At 43.2% G+C, this 17,238-nt stretch overlaps 1 protein-coding gene across 1 annotated transcript in view; it reads right to left on the bottom strand.

The window, feature by feature from the left end:
- The window catches only part of DNAH14 (dynein axonemal heavy chain 14), a 363,900-nt gene that overhangs the window by 98,671 nt on the left and 247,991 nt on the right, over window positions 1–17,238 (bottom strand). The window contains exons 54-57 of the mRNA XM_034667630.1: window positions 14,993–15,160; window positions 14,200–14,292; window positions 3,853–4,050; window positions 1,890–2,051 (exon numbers count right to left, since the gene is read on the bottom strand). Coding sequence (XP_034523521.1) covers window positions 1,890–2,051; window positions 3,853–4,050; window positions 14,200–14,292; window positions 14,993–15,160 — 621 coding nt within the window. The remainder of the gene's footprint in view (window positions 1–1,889; window positions 2,052–3,852; window positions 4,051–14,199; window positions 14,293–14,992; window positions 15,161–17,238) is intronic.

The following is a 17,238-nucleotide window of genomic DNA, read 5'->3' as shown; positions in this document are numbered from 1 at the left end:
GAATCCCCTGAGCACCTGCCAAAGGAAACTGCAAATCCTGTGGAGCTCTCGTGAGGAAAGTGGCCGGGTTCTGCTCTGCAAGACCTGGAACACCCCCTCTATGAACCAGGTCACACGGGCGGGTGTGGTGCTAGAGTTTTGTTCAGTGGGGGACCTGACAGCAGGTGGGGGGTGGCTGTACTTCACTCTGCTCTGGGCTGCTGGCCACCAAGATGCCCGGAACTCAGTGTGGGAACCGGTCAGAGGAATGATAGCCGGAAGACACAGACACACACCGATGTCATGGGCAGAGCACGAGGGAGGCAGGCACAAGCCCCCGAAGNAGCACGAGGGAGGCAGGCACAAGCCCCCGAAGGGTTAGTGCCATGCGGAATTAGAGCCGCTCCCGTTTCGCAGGGCTTGGGCAAAGCGCTGGTTTCTGTGAAATCCTCCCGCATCCTTGCCCCCACGCGGCTGTGTGGCTGCCGTTCCTGGTCACTCGGAAGGACTGGCATGGGCGCACAGTCCTTCCCGATGTCCTGTGTCGCTTTCAGTGAAACCACATCACCGACAGCAGTTTCAGGGACTCAACGTTCCTTTCAACGCAAACAGCTCAGTTTGTACAAAGTGATAAGATGTTTGAGGATCAAGCAACCTATTTTGCCAAAGAAGTGTGGTAAAGCTGAAAGAAGAGGAAAGTGTAAGATTCTTTTTCCTCCTTTTTTCTTTAAAAAATGTATGAAAGCAAATCAAACTGCTCAATGTAGAATTCATACAAGCGAGAAATGCTTAAATTAAAAATGAAGTTACCTCTCTTTGCTTTACCCATCCCCAAACTCCTCCTTGAAGACATATAGTGTTAGTGGTTTCAAGTACGCATTCACTATTATTACTGTAAGACACTTCAAATCGGTTTTGGAAGTGTGGTATAAAACAGACATACAAATAATCAAAATTGATTTCTAACTGGGATTCTTGCTTTATTTTTTATTTCTGGACTGCACTGTTCTCCAATGAGAAATTCTTTGCTCTTCCTTGCCAATCACAATCTATGTAAACCAATTTAGTAACAGGGCACTAGAGGGCAACAAGTTATCAGGATGACTGCATTTAAAAATATAACCTAATCTAAGCATCCATTCATGTGACGTTGTTCTCCCTCAACTGTGTATTTGTGGAATTTGTGGAATTTTTTACATCTTCTAGTGCCGGATCACTAAGTGTCCACTGAGGATGGAAGATGGGCCAGGTCAATTCTCAGATGACCCCACTGTCGAAAGGAACTGGCCCAAGAAAGAAGTTGGTCTATGGTGCTGCCCATTTGGATGTCTGGTTGGGGTGATCCTCTCTCCTCTCTCTCTCACTGGTGAGCGGTTGGCCAGTCGACTGCCTTAAATTCGTGGAAAGCTTACCTCGTTGGTCTGGACTCTCTCTCCAGATGGACCCCACTGCTGAGTTCCTTCTGACTATCACCTGCTCTGTCTGGATTATTTCTGTCTGTGCCCATCACCCCCCGGCCAATTCCAGGGCTATTCAAAGGGATGCAAGAATTCTTATCTCTTGCCTTTCCGGACTTGTTGCCAACCATGGTCAGGGAGGGAGGTCAGTGTAAGAAATAAACCCAGCGTCTTATTTCTCTTGTCATTGCCTCTCACTGTTATCATGTTCTTCAGCCACCGAGAGCCAGGTAGGCCCAGATCCTGGCTGACCTTGGATTTCCCTAAGGGTGTAGAGTGTCTGTGTGCGGGGATCCAGTCATTAGTTTTAACTTTAAAAACTCATTTAAAGAACTAAAAAAAAAATAAAAAATAAAAAAATCACCCAACGTGAAAATTAGGTACAGAATTATAAACGTAGTCTACTTTCAATTTAACATGATAATTTGATAAAGCCAAGCCACAAAAGAGTACCTTCTGGAAGGAAGCAAGCAGAGACTGCCTGTTATCAACGTGACCAGACCGTTCAGCAAAAGATTGCATCCTTAGCACAATGGAGTCCAGCTCCTCGTTTTCAAACAGGTCCGGTATTTTCCTCAAATTGAGAAGGCTGTTCAAATCTTCCATTAACAACTCCTTAGGTGAAACAGATATCAAATCAGGAGTGAGTAAAGTACTTACTTTTTCACTCTGAATACACCAAATTGAGACCCAGGACAAGAGCAGTGAAGGAGTTTTTATTAAAACGGGGAGTAAATCCAAGCTTTACCTAAAACAGCACGTTTAGCGTCACCCCCTCCTCAGGCTCCTTCTCTGACCCTCACGGTTCCCGGTGTTTCGGGTGCGGAAGGAAAGCGAGCGGGAGGACAGCCTCCAGGATGGGCCGACAGAGCCACGTGGGGCTGGTTCATCTCCTGTCTCACCCACGACTGACAGAGAACACACTGAACCTTTCCTCCTTGTCAGGGGGTTCGCTTAGCTACCCTGGGGTGCTGCTGCGTGGCATTGGCTTCGTTTCACCAAGCAGCCTCCAGGGACCCTGCACTGACACCAGCCCCTCGTGCAAGCCGCCCGCAGGGGCGAGTGGGTGCTGGCCGCTGGTAGGACTTCCCCGACAGCCTGTGCTCAGCAGCTGCCCCTGCCTCCCAGGGCCCGTGGGCCTTATGTGCCCCTCGGACAGACCCGCATGGGGCGAACCAAAACCCCACTCTTTAGGTGTGAGCGGACCGATCAGGCCCTAGCCTGGGAGCCCAAGTCACGCCACTCATGGGCCCTGGATTGCGCCTCTTCCTGCCTGACCCTGCCCTGACCTCCCCATGTGGCCCCTCGAGGCATGCTGTGTACTTCTTCCAGGACGGGTAAGAAACTTCTCCGTTTCAATCTCTCTCGTGGTCTTCTGTTGAACTGTGCATCACCATCCAGCACCCTGGGCTCCACTTAACAAATGTTAATTTAACACAGTCATAACCCGGTTTTTTGGATTCACATGGAAAGCAGCAATGCTGTGGTCAGGGAAAAGGTGGAAGTGTGGAGAAGAGATCCAGTGACCCTGAAGTCCCGAATGACATGCGAGCACGTCCAGCCCAGCTCTGATAGTGTGTTTCTGAAAAATGGTTTCTTAAATTAGAACAGCAGGTTTCCGGCATGGGAGAAGTGACATCCGAATCCAGAAAAGTATCTCACAGAAACCTCAAGCTGATGAACAGTACTTAAATTTGGGAAAGGGAGGACATATAATTAAATATAATTAAAGTGGAAAATTGGACACTCCAGAGAACAGCAGATAACAAAACAGCACAGGGACTTACTCTCAAAATTCCATATGCAGGAAAACCACAACCCCAGGGAGAGAGGCCCAGTGTGAGGAGAGAAACAAGATGCGACTTTGAAACAATGCTTGCTCGTAACTACATGAGTCTGGAGCACAGAATAAACAGTATTGCTGTGCAAGGTTGCCACAAGGTACACTGAATGGGAGACAGCGTGCCTGATTACGTCTAGGCTGCGGAAGGGCATCATTTACTCCAGATAACAGGTTAACACAGGCTTTGGGTGATTAGCATTTTTTTTGCTTGTATGTAAACAAGGCCTATCCTGCGAGATTTTTTTTTTTTTTTTTTTTTTTTTTTTTTGGAAAGGGGGGGGAAGGGGGGGAAGCTGGAGCCTCTTGCAGGCTACAAAGCTAGTTTAGCTACATGGGCCAATTACTTCTCATGGCCAATTAAAATGAAAATTCTAAAGACAGAAATGCTTTTGCAGAACTCTCCGCAGCAAGAGGACAAACACAGACGCTGTGGTCTGTGAGTGGGGAAGGGCAGAACAGTGGCAAAACCAGGGCAGGCTGGCAGGCCTATACTTTCTTTTCAAATATGAAATGGGGGGCGGGCACTACTTACAGGGCAAATGCTAGCAAATGCGAAAGACAAAAAGTGCTCACCTGCTTTGGGTTTAAACTAGCAACTATCAAAGCAGTGGGGTTCCCTTCTAATCCTGCTTGAATGAAGCCCCTTTTAAAGTCTTCTTTGAATTCGATGTAGGGGTAATTGTAGGACGTGGGCACCCGGTAGAGTTTGCATTCTGTCAAGTAACAGGCCAGGGTGGCACAGGTCTCCTTCCCACAGCCGTCTATTCCTACCTGGGTGAGAAGAACAATCCAACATATGATTCCTATGTGTGTCCCAGACACCTTGAAATGCATAGTTTCCTCTCAGCAAAATACCTTTTATAACCTTTTTGGGAAATACGTGAAGTATAACGAAAGTATTTATCAAAGTCCAATAGGGCTTTCATGTACATTTTCTCTGTATAGTCTCTTGAAATATATGAGACAGTTTGACTGGAACGATAACACAATCTGAAAAAATAGCATCGACAGGTTTATAAATCATTATGTTACTGCCAGGATTTGACTTTTCACGTAGAAGAATTTAGATAGGTCTTTTCCTATTTATTCCGAGCAATAAACACTTAGGTGCTCTTTGGTAATAATGACAAAGTATTACCTGCTCTAGCAGCTTTGCTGACGTATAACTTACAGACTATACCTCTTTTTGTGTGTATAATTCAATGATTTTTAGTAAATTTACAGGTTTGCAACCGGTAAATCCAGTCTTAGAACAGTTCTAGCCCCAGAAAGATCCCCCAGGCCTGTGAGTAGTGAGTCTTCATTCCAACCCCAGTGCCAGACAACCATTAGTAGGCTTCCTGTCCCTCTAGGTCTCCCAGCCACTGAATGGTAAATATGAGTCTTCCGTATCTGCGTCCGCACTTAGCATGATGGTTTTGTGGTTCTTTCACGTGGTAGCATCTGTTAGTAGTCTGTTCCTTTTTATTGCTGAGTAGTATCCCACTGCACGGCGCTGCAGACGGCCACGTGGGAGGACATCCACTTCACGGCTATTCTACTAGTGCTCAGGACACTTTCGTGCAGGTCGAACATTTGTTTTTCTTTCTCTTGTGTAGATAAAGAGAAAAGGAACTGCTCCGTTAAAGGGTCCATTGGAGTTAACTTTGTAAGAAATGTGCGAGTTCTGGCTCATCCACAGCCTTGCCTACACTTGCCGTGGCACTTTGCCAGCACGTGAGTGCCCGTGTTTCCACGCTTCCAGACCGCCCTCCCCGAACGGTTAATGACGGCGAGTAGTTTTCTTACCGGCTTATTTGCATTCATGTCTCTTTGGTGAAATATCTAGTTAAATCTTTTGTCCACTTAAAATAATAAACTTTTTGATTTTAGGAGAATTTTTGATTTACAGTAAAATTGCCAAGATAGAAAAGAGAATTTTCATATGCCCCACATTGTTTCCCCTACCAACATCTAGCTAGTATATTTGTTACCATTAATGACACAGTATCGATACATTATTATTAACTAGAATCCATACTTAGTTTTTACCTAACATCTTTTTCTGTCCCCGGATCCCATCAAGGGCACATTACGTTTACTATTTATATGCCCTGAGGTTCCTCTTGACTGACAGTTTCAGTCTTTCCTTTTTTGTTTTGTTTTGATGACACTGATGGGTTTGAAGTGAGCCGGTCAGGCACTTTATAGAACGTCTCTCGGTTGGGATTTTCTTGATGTTTTCCTTTAAACTAGATGGGGGTTATGTGTTTCTGGGAGGGCAGACCACGGGGATAAAGAGCCATTTATCAACCTGATTTAGCACTGTTAACGCTGACCTTGGTCACCTAGATAAAGTGCTGTATGTCAGGCTTCTCCACTGTGAAGTTCGTGTTTTTCTCCTTTTCCTACTGCATCCTTTGGGAGGAAATCACTCATACCTCACAGTTAAGGAGTGCGGAGTTATGCTCCAATTCCTTGAGGGCAGAGTATCTACACACATTATTTAGAATTTTTCTGTATGGGAGATTTGTCCATTTCCCCCTATTTGTTTATTTATTTAATCATGTGTTGATATGTATCGACTCTTGGATACTTATATTTGAGTTATTATCCAGTACTACTCTATTTATGCTGTTGTTTTGGGGTACGGCCATTGGGGACTCTTTTAGTTGGCTCTTCTCTCTCTCGTCATTGCGATTTTTAAAAACACTTCCTTTCTGCCACAACAAGATACTCCATGCTCAACACAGTATATTTCTTGTGCCAGCCCTATGGTAAGCCATTTTTCCCAGGAGCCCTGACCCTTTTGTTGAAGAATGGTATTAGAAACCAAGACCTGGGAACGCAAGCTGGTGCAGCCACTCTGGAAGATGATATGGAGGTTCCTCAAGAAGTTAAAAATAGAGCTACCCTATGACCCAGCAACTGCACTACTGGGTATTTACCTGAAAGATACAAATGTGATCCGAAGCGGCACCTGTATCCCAATGTTCATAGCAGCAATGCCCACAATAGCCAAACATGGAAAGAGCCCAGATGTCTATCAACAGAAGAATGGATAAAGAAGATGTGGTGTGTATACACACACACACACACACACACACACACACACACACACACACAAAATGGAATATTACTCAGCCATCAAAAAGAATGAACTCTCACCATTTGCAATGACATGGATGGAACTAGAGGGTATCATGCTAAGTGAAATCAGTTAGTCAGAAAAAGACAATTATCATATGATTTCATTCATATGTGGAATTTAAGAAACAGTGTGGAGGGTCATAGGGGAAGGGAGGGAAAACTGAATGGGAAGTCACTAGAAAGGGAGACAAACCATGAGAGACTCTTAACTATAGGAAACAAACTGAGGGTTGCTAGAGGGGAGGGGGTAGGGAGATGGAGTAACTCGGTGATGGGAGTTAAGGAGGGCACGTGATGTGATGAGCCCTGGGTGTTATACACAACTGATAAATTACTGAACACTACATCTGAAACTAATGATGTACTATATGTTGGCTAACTGAATTAAAATAAACAAAGAAAAGAAAAGAAACCAAGACCTGGGTGCTGGGTGTGCTTGTTACGGCTGGGGATTTTGCCAGGTTCTCTTGGCTGACACAGCAAGGAAACATGTTTGTATGCTGACCTTTGCATACACACATTCCTATAAATATGTCTGTATAGAACCATATACATGAAGCCAAGCACGAGTTCAACTGCTGTCTTCAACTCACATCCATCAGCATATGGATCATTTTAGCCTCTTCCCCTTGCTCATCTGTAAGCTCCCACTCCAACAGTGAGAAGAGTGGCTCCCACCACCTGCCATCCTTTACTTAGTTCCTCAGTTGTGATATATACGCACAGCGGTATCAGAATGGTGACCGCACTCCCACAGGAAACTACTTTATTAGCTACAGTATAGCGCTTACATAAGTTTCTTTTGCCTTGAGTCTTACAGACTCCACTCATTGACAAATTTCCTTAGGTTAGTTCCTTTCCTTCCCACCCTCCTCAGGGAGATTGTTGCACACACGGTAACACAGTTTGGTTGTTTCCTCACGTTCTGCATTCCATCCAGGGACTCCCCAGACCTTCGAAACTTCCATACGCTAAGGTTCACTCTTTGTGCTGTGAAGTTCTATGGGCTTTGACAAATGTCTGGTGTCATGTATTCATCATGACAGCATTGCACAGAATAGTGTCACCATTCAAATATCTTGTGTTTAACCTTTCTTCCTTTCTCCAAACTCTTGGCAACCACCAATATTTTTACCATCACCATAGTTTTGCCTTTTCCAGAACATCATATAATTGGAATCATACAGTGTGTAATATTTCCAGACTGACTTCTTTCACTTAGCAATATGCCTTTAAGATTTGTCCATGTCTTTTTTGTGGCTTGATATCTCATTTCTTTTTATCTTTGAATAATATTCCATTGTACCCCAGTTTATCACTTACCAAAGGACATTTTGGTTGTGTCTAGTTTTTTAATAAAGTCACTATAATTACACATGGGAAGGTTTCTGTGAGGAAGTAAGTATTCAAATATGTTAGGTAAATACATAGGAGCATACTGCTAGATTATATGGTAAGGCTATCTTTAGCTTTGTAAAAAGCCACCAAGCTATCCTTCCAAGTGACCGTGCCATTTTGCATTCCCATCAGCAATAAATGAGAGCTCCTGTTGCTTTGTATCCTTGCTAGCAATTCCCACTATCCATTTAAAAAAAATTTTTGGTCACTTCAATAGGCATGTAGTGGTATCACATTGTTTTCCCTAACAACAAATGATATTGAGAACCTTTTTATTTGCTTTTGTGAGGTGTCTGTTTATTTTTTTTATTTTTTATTTTTTAAAAAGGTTTTATTTATTTATTCGACAGAGATAGAGACAGCCAGCGAGAGAGGGAACACAAGCAGGGGAGTGGGAGAGGAAGAAGCAGGCTCATAGCAGAGGAGCCTGATGTGGGGCTCGATCCCGTAACGCCGGGATCACGCCCTGAGCCGAAGGCAGACGCTTAACCACTGTGCCACCCAGGCGCCCCTGTTTATTTTTAATTGGGTAGTTTGTCCGTAGGATTTTCTATAAACAGGATCATGTGGACTGTGAATGAAGATAGTTTTACTTCTTGTAAAGTAAGTATCTGAATGCCTTTTATTTTTCCTTTTCTTTTTCTTATCTAATTGCACTGGATACAAACTCCAGTGTAGGGTTGAATAGAAATTGTGAGAGGGGTGCCTGGGTGGCAAAGTGGTTAAGCGTCTGCCTTCGGCTCAGGGCGTGATCCTGGCGTTATGGGATCGAGCCCCACATCAGGCTCTTCCGCTATGAGCCTGCTTCTTCCTCTTCCACTCCCCCGCTTGTGTTCCCTCTCTCGCTGGCTGTCTCTATCTCTGTCGAATAAATAAATAAAATCTTTAAAAAAAAAAGATTATTCGCAGATAAATATATAAANAATTGTGAGAGACAACATCTTTGTTTTGTTCCCAGTCTTAGGGGAAAAACATTTAGTCTTTCATCATTAAGCATATAAGTTTCCCATAGATGCCTTTTATTAGGTTGGTGAAGTTCCCTTCTATTCCTTTTTGCTGAGAGTTTAAAAAAATCATTAATGTTCCATAGATGAGAGAAATCATATGATAATTGTCTTTCTCTGCTTGACTTATTTCACTTAGCATTCTCCTCCAGTGCCGTCCATGTTGCAGCAAATGTTGAGAATTCGTTCTTTCTGATAGCTGAGTAATATTCCATTGTATATATGGACCACAGCTTCTTAATCCAGTCATCTGTTGAAGGGCATCTCGGCTCCTTCCATGATTTGGCTATTGTGGACAATGCAGCTATGAACATTGGGGTGCATATGGCCCTTCTCTTTACTACGTCTGTATCTTTGGGGTAAACACCCAGTAGTGCAATGGCTGGGTCATAGGGTAGTTCAATTTTTAACTTTTTAAGGGACCTCCACACTGTTTTCCAGAGTGGCTGTACCAACTTGCATTCCCACCAACAATGTAGGAGGGATCCCCTTTCTCCACANGGGGGAATGAAACATGAGAGACTATGGACTATGGGAAACAAACTGGGGACTTCAGAGGGGAGGGGGTGGGGGAAGGGGATGGACTGGTGGTGGGTAGTAAGGAGGGCACGTATTGCATGGTGCACTGGGTGTTATACGCAACTAATGAAGCATCAAACTTTACATCAGAATCAGGGGATGTACTGTATGGTGATTAACATAATATAATAAAATAAGATTAATTATAAAAAAATCATTAATGGTACTGGATTTTATCAAACACATTTTCTGCACAAATGATCATGTGGTTTTTGCCTTGTATTCTATTAATATGGTGCATTGCATTACTGTGTTTTGGATGTTAAGCCAAACATACATTCCCAGGATAAATCTTACTTCGTCATGGCCTATGATACTTACGTGTTGTTGCATTTGGTTTGCTAATATTTTGTGCAGGAATTTTACAACTACATTCATAAGGGATATTGGTCTGTAGTTTTCTCTTGCTGTGATGTGTCTTGTCTGGTTTTGGTATCAGGTGATAACTGGCCTCGTGGATGAGTTGGGAGCTGTCCTCCCCTCTATTTTCAGGAACAGTTTGTGAAGGATGGATTTCATTCTTCCTTAAATGTTTGGTAGAATTCTCCAGTGATTCCGTTTGGCCCTGGACTTTTCTTCACAGGAAGTTTTCAAACTCCCAATTCAATCTCTTTGTTTAGGTCTTTTCAGATTTCCTATCTCTTTAGCTCAGTCATTTGTGTCTTCCCAGCAAGTGTCCATTTCATCTAGGCTATCCAGTGTGCCAGCACACAGTTGTTCATACTGTTCTCTTATAATCCTTTATTTCTGTAATGTTGGTAGTTATGTCCTCTCTTTAATTCCTGGTTTCAATAATTTTTAATGATGGACTCTTCTTTCTCTTTTGTTTTCTTGGTTTGTCGATTTTGTTCATCTTTTCAGAGAACAAACCTTTGGTTTTGTTGATATTCTCTGTTTTCTGTTCTCCACTTCTCTCATCTTTATTAATTCCTTCTTTTTGCTTGCTTGGGGTTTAGTCTTCTTTCCTTCTGTAGTTTGCTAATGTGGGAGCTTAGGTCATTCGAGGTTTTTCTTCTTTTTAAAAATATAGGCATTTATAGCTTTTTTTTTTTTTTAAGATTTTATTTATTTGATGGAGAGAGAGACAGCCAGTGAGAGAGGGAACACAAACAAGGGGAGTGGGAGAGGAAGATGCAGGCTCCCAGCAGAGGAGCCTGATGTGGGGCTCGATCCCAGAATGCCAGGATCACAGGCTGAGCCGAAGGCAGACGCTTAATGACTGAGCCATGCAGGCACCCCGGCATTTATAGCTTATATACATTTCCCTCTAAGCACTGCTTTGGGTATGCTATGTTTTCATTTATCTCAGAATATTTTCAATATCTCTTGTGATTTCTTCTTTCACTCATTGGTTATTTAGGAGTATGTTGTAAAAATTCCACGTATTTGTGAATATTTCAAATTTCTTTCTGTTACTGATTTCTACTTTAATTCTATCTATTGTGGGCTGAGGACATACTATGAATGACTTCAATCCTTTTAAATGTATTGAGGCTTGTTCTATAGTCTGGCACATGGACTATGTTCAAGAATGTTCCATGTGTGCTTCAGAAGAATGCGTATTTTGCTGTTGTTGGAAGGACTCTGCTTTCTATTTTATTTTATTTTATTTTATTTTATTTTATTTTATTTTATTTTATTTTATTTATTCGACAGAGATAGAGACAGCCAGCGAGAGAAGGAACACAAACAGGGGGAGTGGGAGAGGAAGAAGCAGGCTCATAGCGGAGGAGCCTGATGTGGGGCTCAATCCCATAACGCCGGGATCACGCCCTGAGCCGAAGGCAGACGCTTAACCACTGTGCCACCCAGGTGCCCCAGGACTCTGCTTTCTATGTCAATTAGGTCAAATTGTTTTACAGGATTGTTGACATTTATATCCTTGTTGATTTTATATCTAGTTGCTCCAACAATGAGAGAGGGGATATTGAAGACTCCAATCATTGCTGTTGAACTGCTTATTTCTCTCTCTTCAATTCTATCTGTTTGGCTTCACATATTTTGGGGTTTAGCTGTTGGGTGTGTGTGTTTATAACTGTCATATCTTTCTGATGATTAATGGTTTTATCATTATAACATCTTTCTTTTCTCTCAGAACACTTATTTTTTTCCCCTGAAGGTATATTTTGTCTGATATTAGTATAACCTATTCCAACCCTTTTATGGGAATTATTGACATGAATTATCTTTCTCCATCTTTTCATTTTCAGTCACTTCTGTGTGAGTCTAAAATGCAACTCCTGTTGACAACATATGATTGGATTTTAAAAAAAAAATCCTGTCCTCCAATCTCTGCCTTTTTATTGGAACATTTAGTACATTTATATTTAATGTTATGATTGATATGATTTGATTTACATCTACCATATTGCTGTTTTTTAGTGTCTCATGTCTTTTCCCCCCTTTGTTTCTCCTTTACTACCTTCTTATGGTGTTAATATTTTCTAGAGTTCTATTCTAATTCTTTTGTTGTTTTACATTATGTATTTTTTGAGGGTTTTTTTTTGATGGTTTCTCTAGGAATTACACTGGCTATTTTATCAAACTATTCCAGATTAATATTAACTTAATTCCAGTAAAATACAGAAAGTTTGCTCCAATATAGCTCCATTTGCTCCTTTCTCTTGTGTGCTATTATTTTATTAACTAAATCTTTATATTATAAGCCTAACAATAGTTTTGTAATTACTGTTTTTGCACCTATCTTTGAAAGCAGTTAAACGAAAAATATACTGTCTGTGGTAGGCAGAATAATATCTTTGCCATCCTCACCCTCACCCCAAAATGTATCATGTTATGATCCCTACAGCCTGTGAATATATTACCTTATATGGCAAAGAGACTTTGCCAATGTGATTAAAATTAAGGACCTTAAAATGGGGATTTTGGATAATCTGGTTGAGCCCAGTCTAAACACATGAGTCCTTAAGAACAGGGAATCTTTCTTGGCTGTGGTCAGATAGAGAGACAAAGGAAGACATGTGACAGCTGATGAAGGCTTAGAAAGACGGCATGTTGCTGGCTTTGGAGATGGAGAAGGCGGGTCATGAGCCAAGGGAGGAGGGCAGCTTCTAGAAGCTTGTTTTCTTGTTCTGGATAGTTAAATAACACAATCCAGCTGAACTAAGTAATGTCTACTTTTAACAAGTCACGTATGATTTGCTTTTTACTTCTTTATCTATTCAACTAATCTCATTTGAATTGACCAATCTAGATCATGATTATTTTTTAAAATCTGTTTTAAAGTTTCTTTACCAAGTCATTATGCTCCCTCCAGCTACTAGTCCCTGCTGAAGCCTTGCAGGCGAGGTCAGCTTCCAGTTATCTTACCATTTTACACAAGTGAATCCAGAGCAAAGATCTATCGATGATGTTTAATTGGGCAAAGCAGTCACAGGATCAGAGAGGAAACAGGGACTTAACATGCTTTAAATTGTATTTTTAACAGGGGCTCTGATAGGACGATAGGGTCATGAGAAAGTATTGTTAAAGAGGCAAGTTTCCAGTTGAGTGTTAGGTTTTTAAAAATTGCTCTGAATGCATTCTTAGGATTTTAGAATTGAGAACTCTCTGTAAACTCAGTTATTAGAAAATAATGTCACTTAGTGGTAAAAATACCAAACAGAGTATATACCATTTGGGAGTTAAAAAATAACCTGTTATTAACTGAAATAGACAAAACCATAGATCTTACAGAGCTTGTGTGCTAAATGTGGAGACTGATAATAAATAAATGAAAAATTAAATATATAAGATCAGATAATGCTAAGGTCTAGGGAGAAAAAGCAGAATAAAGGGACAGAGTGACAGGAGCTGAGGGGAGGGGAGAGCCTGCTATTTTAGATATGGGAGGAAGGAGTCCTGGGGCGGTGGCAGTGCCTCAGGTAGCGTGGTGGCAATCCAGATGCGTACAAGTGTGCAGACTTGAAATATATTTTGGGTGCAGACTTGAAATATATTTTGGAAGTTGCATTGCCAGTACTGATGGACTGAGTGTGGGGTGTGACAGAAAAGTGTCCAGGATGAGGGGTTCCTGGGTTTCTGGCTAGAGCGGTAGGGTCTCCATTTATGAGACAGGCAAGCTTAGTAAAGGAATAGTTTTCGGTGGTGGGAATATTTGCTTTTTGTATTTTTGCCTTAATTCTCTTTTTAGTTTTTAAATTCCTTTTAATTAGTCTTAAATGTGTCTGTTTAAATACAGCTCTAGTAGTTCTGAATGTAAAACAAGTCCTTTTGGGAAAAATTGATGTGAATTAAATAACTAGATATAAACAAAAGTATAAAATACATAAATAATAGGCATAAACAATAGCTTAAATATTCATAAATACTGTGATTGCTATAATTGGCTGTATGTGTTGGATTTTATTTAGCCTTCTGAAAGCTTTTCTCTATTCAAGTTATTTGCGGATTTTCCAAGAATTTAACTCCCACTTGTTTTCATGAGAAACAGAACTTTGTGCAAAGACTCATGTTTCTAATCAATATTGCAGGAAATGTACTATTTTCAAGGTCAAGATCCACCTGCACAGACACTACATTCCTGCTGAGGATATGCGAGAGACGCTGCCAGCTCCGTCACTTCTAGTCACGTCAAATGCTTTCCCAAAACAAGCATTTTAACATGCTGATAAATTTCTTATGCAAACTCCAGAGAGGAAGACCACATTGTTGTGGGACTCAGTGGCTGCAAGCTTTCACAAACAGAAAGTCTGCATAAATAAAACTTTTGTAAGCCAGGTAGACTTTATCAGATTCCCCCAATTGTTATTTTGAAACTTAAAGGTATTTGAACAATTTAAATTTTTACCAGTAACATATGACTCCCAGGCTGCCGAAGGACCCTCGCAGCTCTTGCGATGTGTTCTATGGCTTCCTTGAACAATACCATGGAATGAAAAATCTAGCAGAGGAAATGGGACAAATAAACTGCTTACAGGCATAGAAAAATCAAACGTTCACTGCAGTTTACATGCAAGGATTCGGGAACAAGAGTGACAATTTCGTAATCCAGCAACCTAGACCCAGTAAACTGGTTCATATTTATGAAAAATAAATTTGCATAGCAAGGACTGTCTCTATGCCAGTACTGCTGTGAGCAGACTGGGGTAGTCACAGGCTCGAGAGAAGGAAGAGGAGAACAACAGCATCGGGCCTGTTCTGCTGCTGCTGTCTTGGGGTGGGACTTGTGGTGAGAGAAGAGTCCCAGGAGATGGGGTGAGGCATCTGTGATTCTGTCGGGGCCTCCAGTCCGACACCTGTCTGTCCACGACGGCAGTGACAGGGGTGCTGCTCCTTGCTGCTGGTCTGGACACACAGAGTGAGAGGGAGAATTCCACGCAGACTCCCTGCTGAGCACGGAGCCCGACGACGTAGGACCCTGAGATCATGACCTGAGCTGAAACCAGGAGTCGGACACTCAACGGACTGAGCAACCCAGGTGCCCCTCCTTCTTATACACACACGTCTTGAAAATATCTGCTGTGAAATAAGTATACCCATCTCTGTGCGTTTGCGTGTATATAAGTGACCTGTGTGTACACACGTGCACGTACACACACACAGCACTCCTCAGACTCTACGCAGCACGTCTCTGTACGTACCTCCAAAGACGTGGAGCTCAACTTCATTTGGAATTCATTCAGTACATTGGCAAGTTTATTATAGTCATTGGTATTCCGATAGATCTTTTTCCTATGAGGCTTGTTTATATCCAAGAAATCCACAAATACAACTGAGTCGTTCATCAGTTTTTCTTTGGTCCATTGAATCTATTGTAAGATAATCATTTCATAGTACCTGTTAATAGCCAAATTCTACTCATTATCAAAACTAACGTAATAGATCTGTATCAGAGACGCTCTTGGCACAACAGTTGTAGGTAAGCCTTGGGGGCTCTTCGCCTTTTGTGCGCTCTGGACCCCCTGTTGGCAGTGAAACCTATGGACCCTTTCTCAGAATGGTATTTTAAAATGCATATACTATAAACACAAGGGTTGCAAAGGAGACCAAATATACTGCCATGGCGTTCTACTAGAAGTGTGCCGCACCTACACTGTGGGCCCGCGCCTTCCGTGTAGGTCTCAGCAACACTCCCCCCGCCCCCAACCTGGTGTCTGGCACCAGAAATTCCTAGCAGGCCCGGGAGATAAGGTTGGGGGGCAGGATAACGTGATGGGTAAGAGGATATCTGGAGTCCGCTATCCTGGGTTTGGATGACTCCACCACTTAACTAGCTGTGTAACCTGGGGCAAGTTCTTAACCCCACTCTGCCTCAGTTTCTTCATGTGTACAGTGAGGATAACAACAGGACCTCCATCGCAGAGGCGTTACAGAGATTAAGATGAGCAATGATATAGAAAGCTCTGGAAACAGTGTCTGGCACGTTGTAAGTGCGACTCTTATTAGTGTTATCACATTTGATTTTTTAAAAATGAAAATAAGCCAGCCCCCCAACAGATTAAATGATACCACATAAACCCAAATTCTCAGAGAACTACTTTATATCCTTATGTCCTTAAGGAAGATGGGGTCAATATGTCTTTAATCTGGGGTCTTGTAGTGGTTCCTGCTGTCCGTCCACAGAGCAAGCCATGCGTCCCTGAAGCACGTGCGAGCTCTCGTCCTACCGCCTCTACACCCACTGCTCGATCAGTCTGGCGAAGTCCGAAACCTGGACTGCAGCTGCCGTTTGCAGGAGGGAGTGTGCAAACTTCCCCTGCGGCACAAATGAGCTCTCTTCTGTTATTATAACAAAGTTTCTCCCTCCCTCCTTCCCTTCCTCCCAGTTATCTTTACCAAGCACCAACTGAGAGGAAGGGAGGATGCCGAATCCTGGTGACTTAGGTAAAGGTAAAATCAATGACTTTGTTCTCACGGAACCCATAGGTTAGAGAGAGAAATAAGTAATGACATTATAGTAAGTTCTAGAATAGGAAAAGTCCACAGTCCTGGGAGAAAGAAGGGACACTGCAACTGGAAAGGGTGCGGTATTGGCCAGAAAATTCACTCGACGAGGAAGCGGGAGCTGAATCTGGAAGGACGGCCAGAGGGGACCCAGAGGTGTTGAGGCAGAGGCAGGAGAGACGCCGCCACGTTCCGGCTAGGACGTGGGGCTGATGTGCCAAGGTTTCCGGTGCGGACACAGGCTGGGAGGGTACCGCCTGTCACCGAGGTGGGCAACGTCAGGCCAGGGCACCGGGAGGGGCAGAGGGCGCAGCAGGCAGACCAGGATTGGTTCTGCAAGTGGTTCTGCGTGTTGAGCACGAAGCACCCCGAACACCATGAGCCAGACTTAAAAGACAAACCGAGGTCTCACTTTAGAGTTCAGGTTCTTTCTGCCAAACCACCTGTCTGTGTCTGAAATGTAGACATAAGGTCCAGTTCTTCCCCACAGCTTACATTTATCGAGCGCTTACTGTATGTCAGAAACTGTCCTAAACACAAATGAGTGCCGCTGATCCTCAGCACAGCCTTCGAGGTGGGCACAGCTGCTACCCCAGCTTCAGAGATGAGGGAACGGAGACACGGGGGTCCCTGCCGGGGCCCCACAGCTGCTCAGGGGTGGGGTTGGGCTTGGGAGGTGGGCAGGGTTCACGTGGGCAGCCTATATTCGAGTGCTTCTCAGGCTGCCGGGGAAGAAAGTGGGGACAGTACACAAGCGGGCAGTCTAGTCTCTGAGCAGAGGAAAAGTAGGGACGAGAGGAGTCCGAAGCATCACGGAAGAGCAGCTCCAAGGACACCGGGCCAAGTCTGAGGGACTCCACGAGCGAGTGGGAAAAGGATCAGCCCTGCAAGCTCAACGGAGAGATGGGAGGGTAGCGGCTGGGCGCTGGCATGAACAATCACA

The sequence above is a fragment of the Ailuropoda melanoleuca genome, chromosome 8 (assembly GCF_002007445.2).
Source record: "Ailuropoda melanoleuca isolate Jingjing chromosome 8, ASM200744v2, whole genome shotgun sequence".
NCBI lineage: Eukaryota > Metazoa > Chordata > Mammalia > Carnivora > Ursidae > Ailuropoda > Ailuropoda melanoleuca.
The sequence above is the reverse complement of the archived record's forward strand: the minus strand, read 5'-3'. Positions and strand labels throughout refer to the sequence as shown.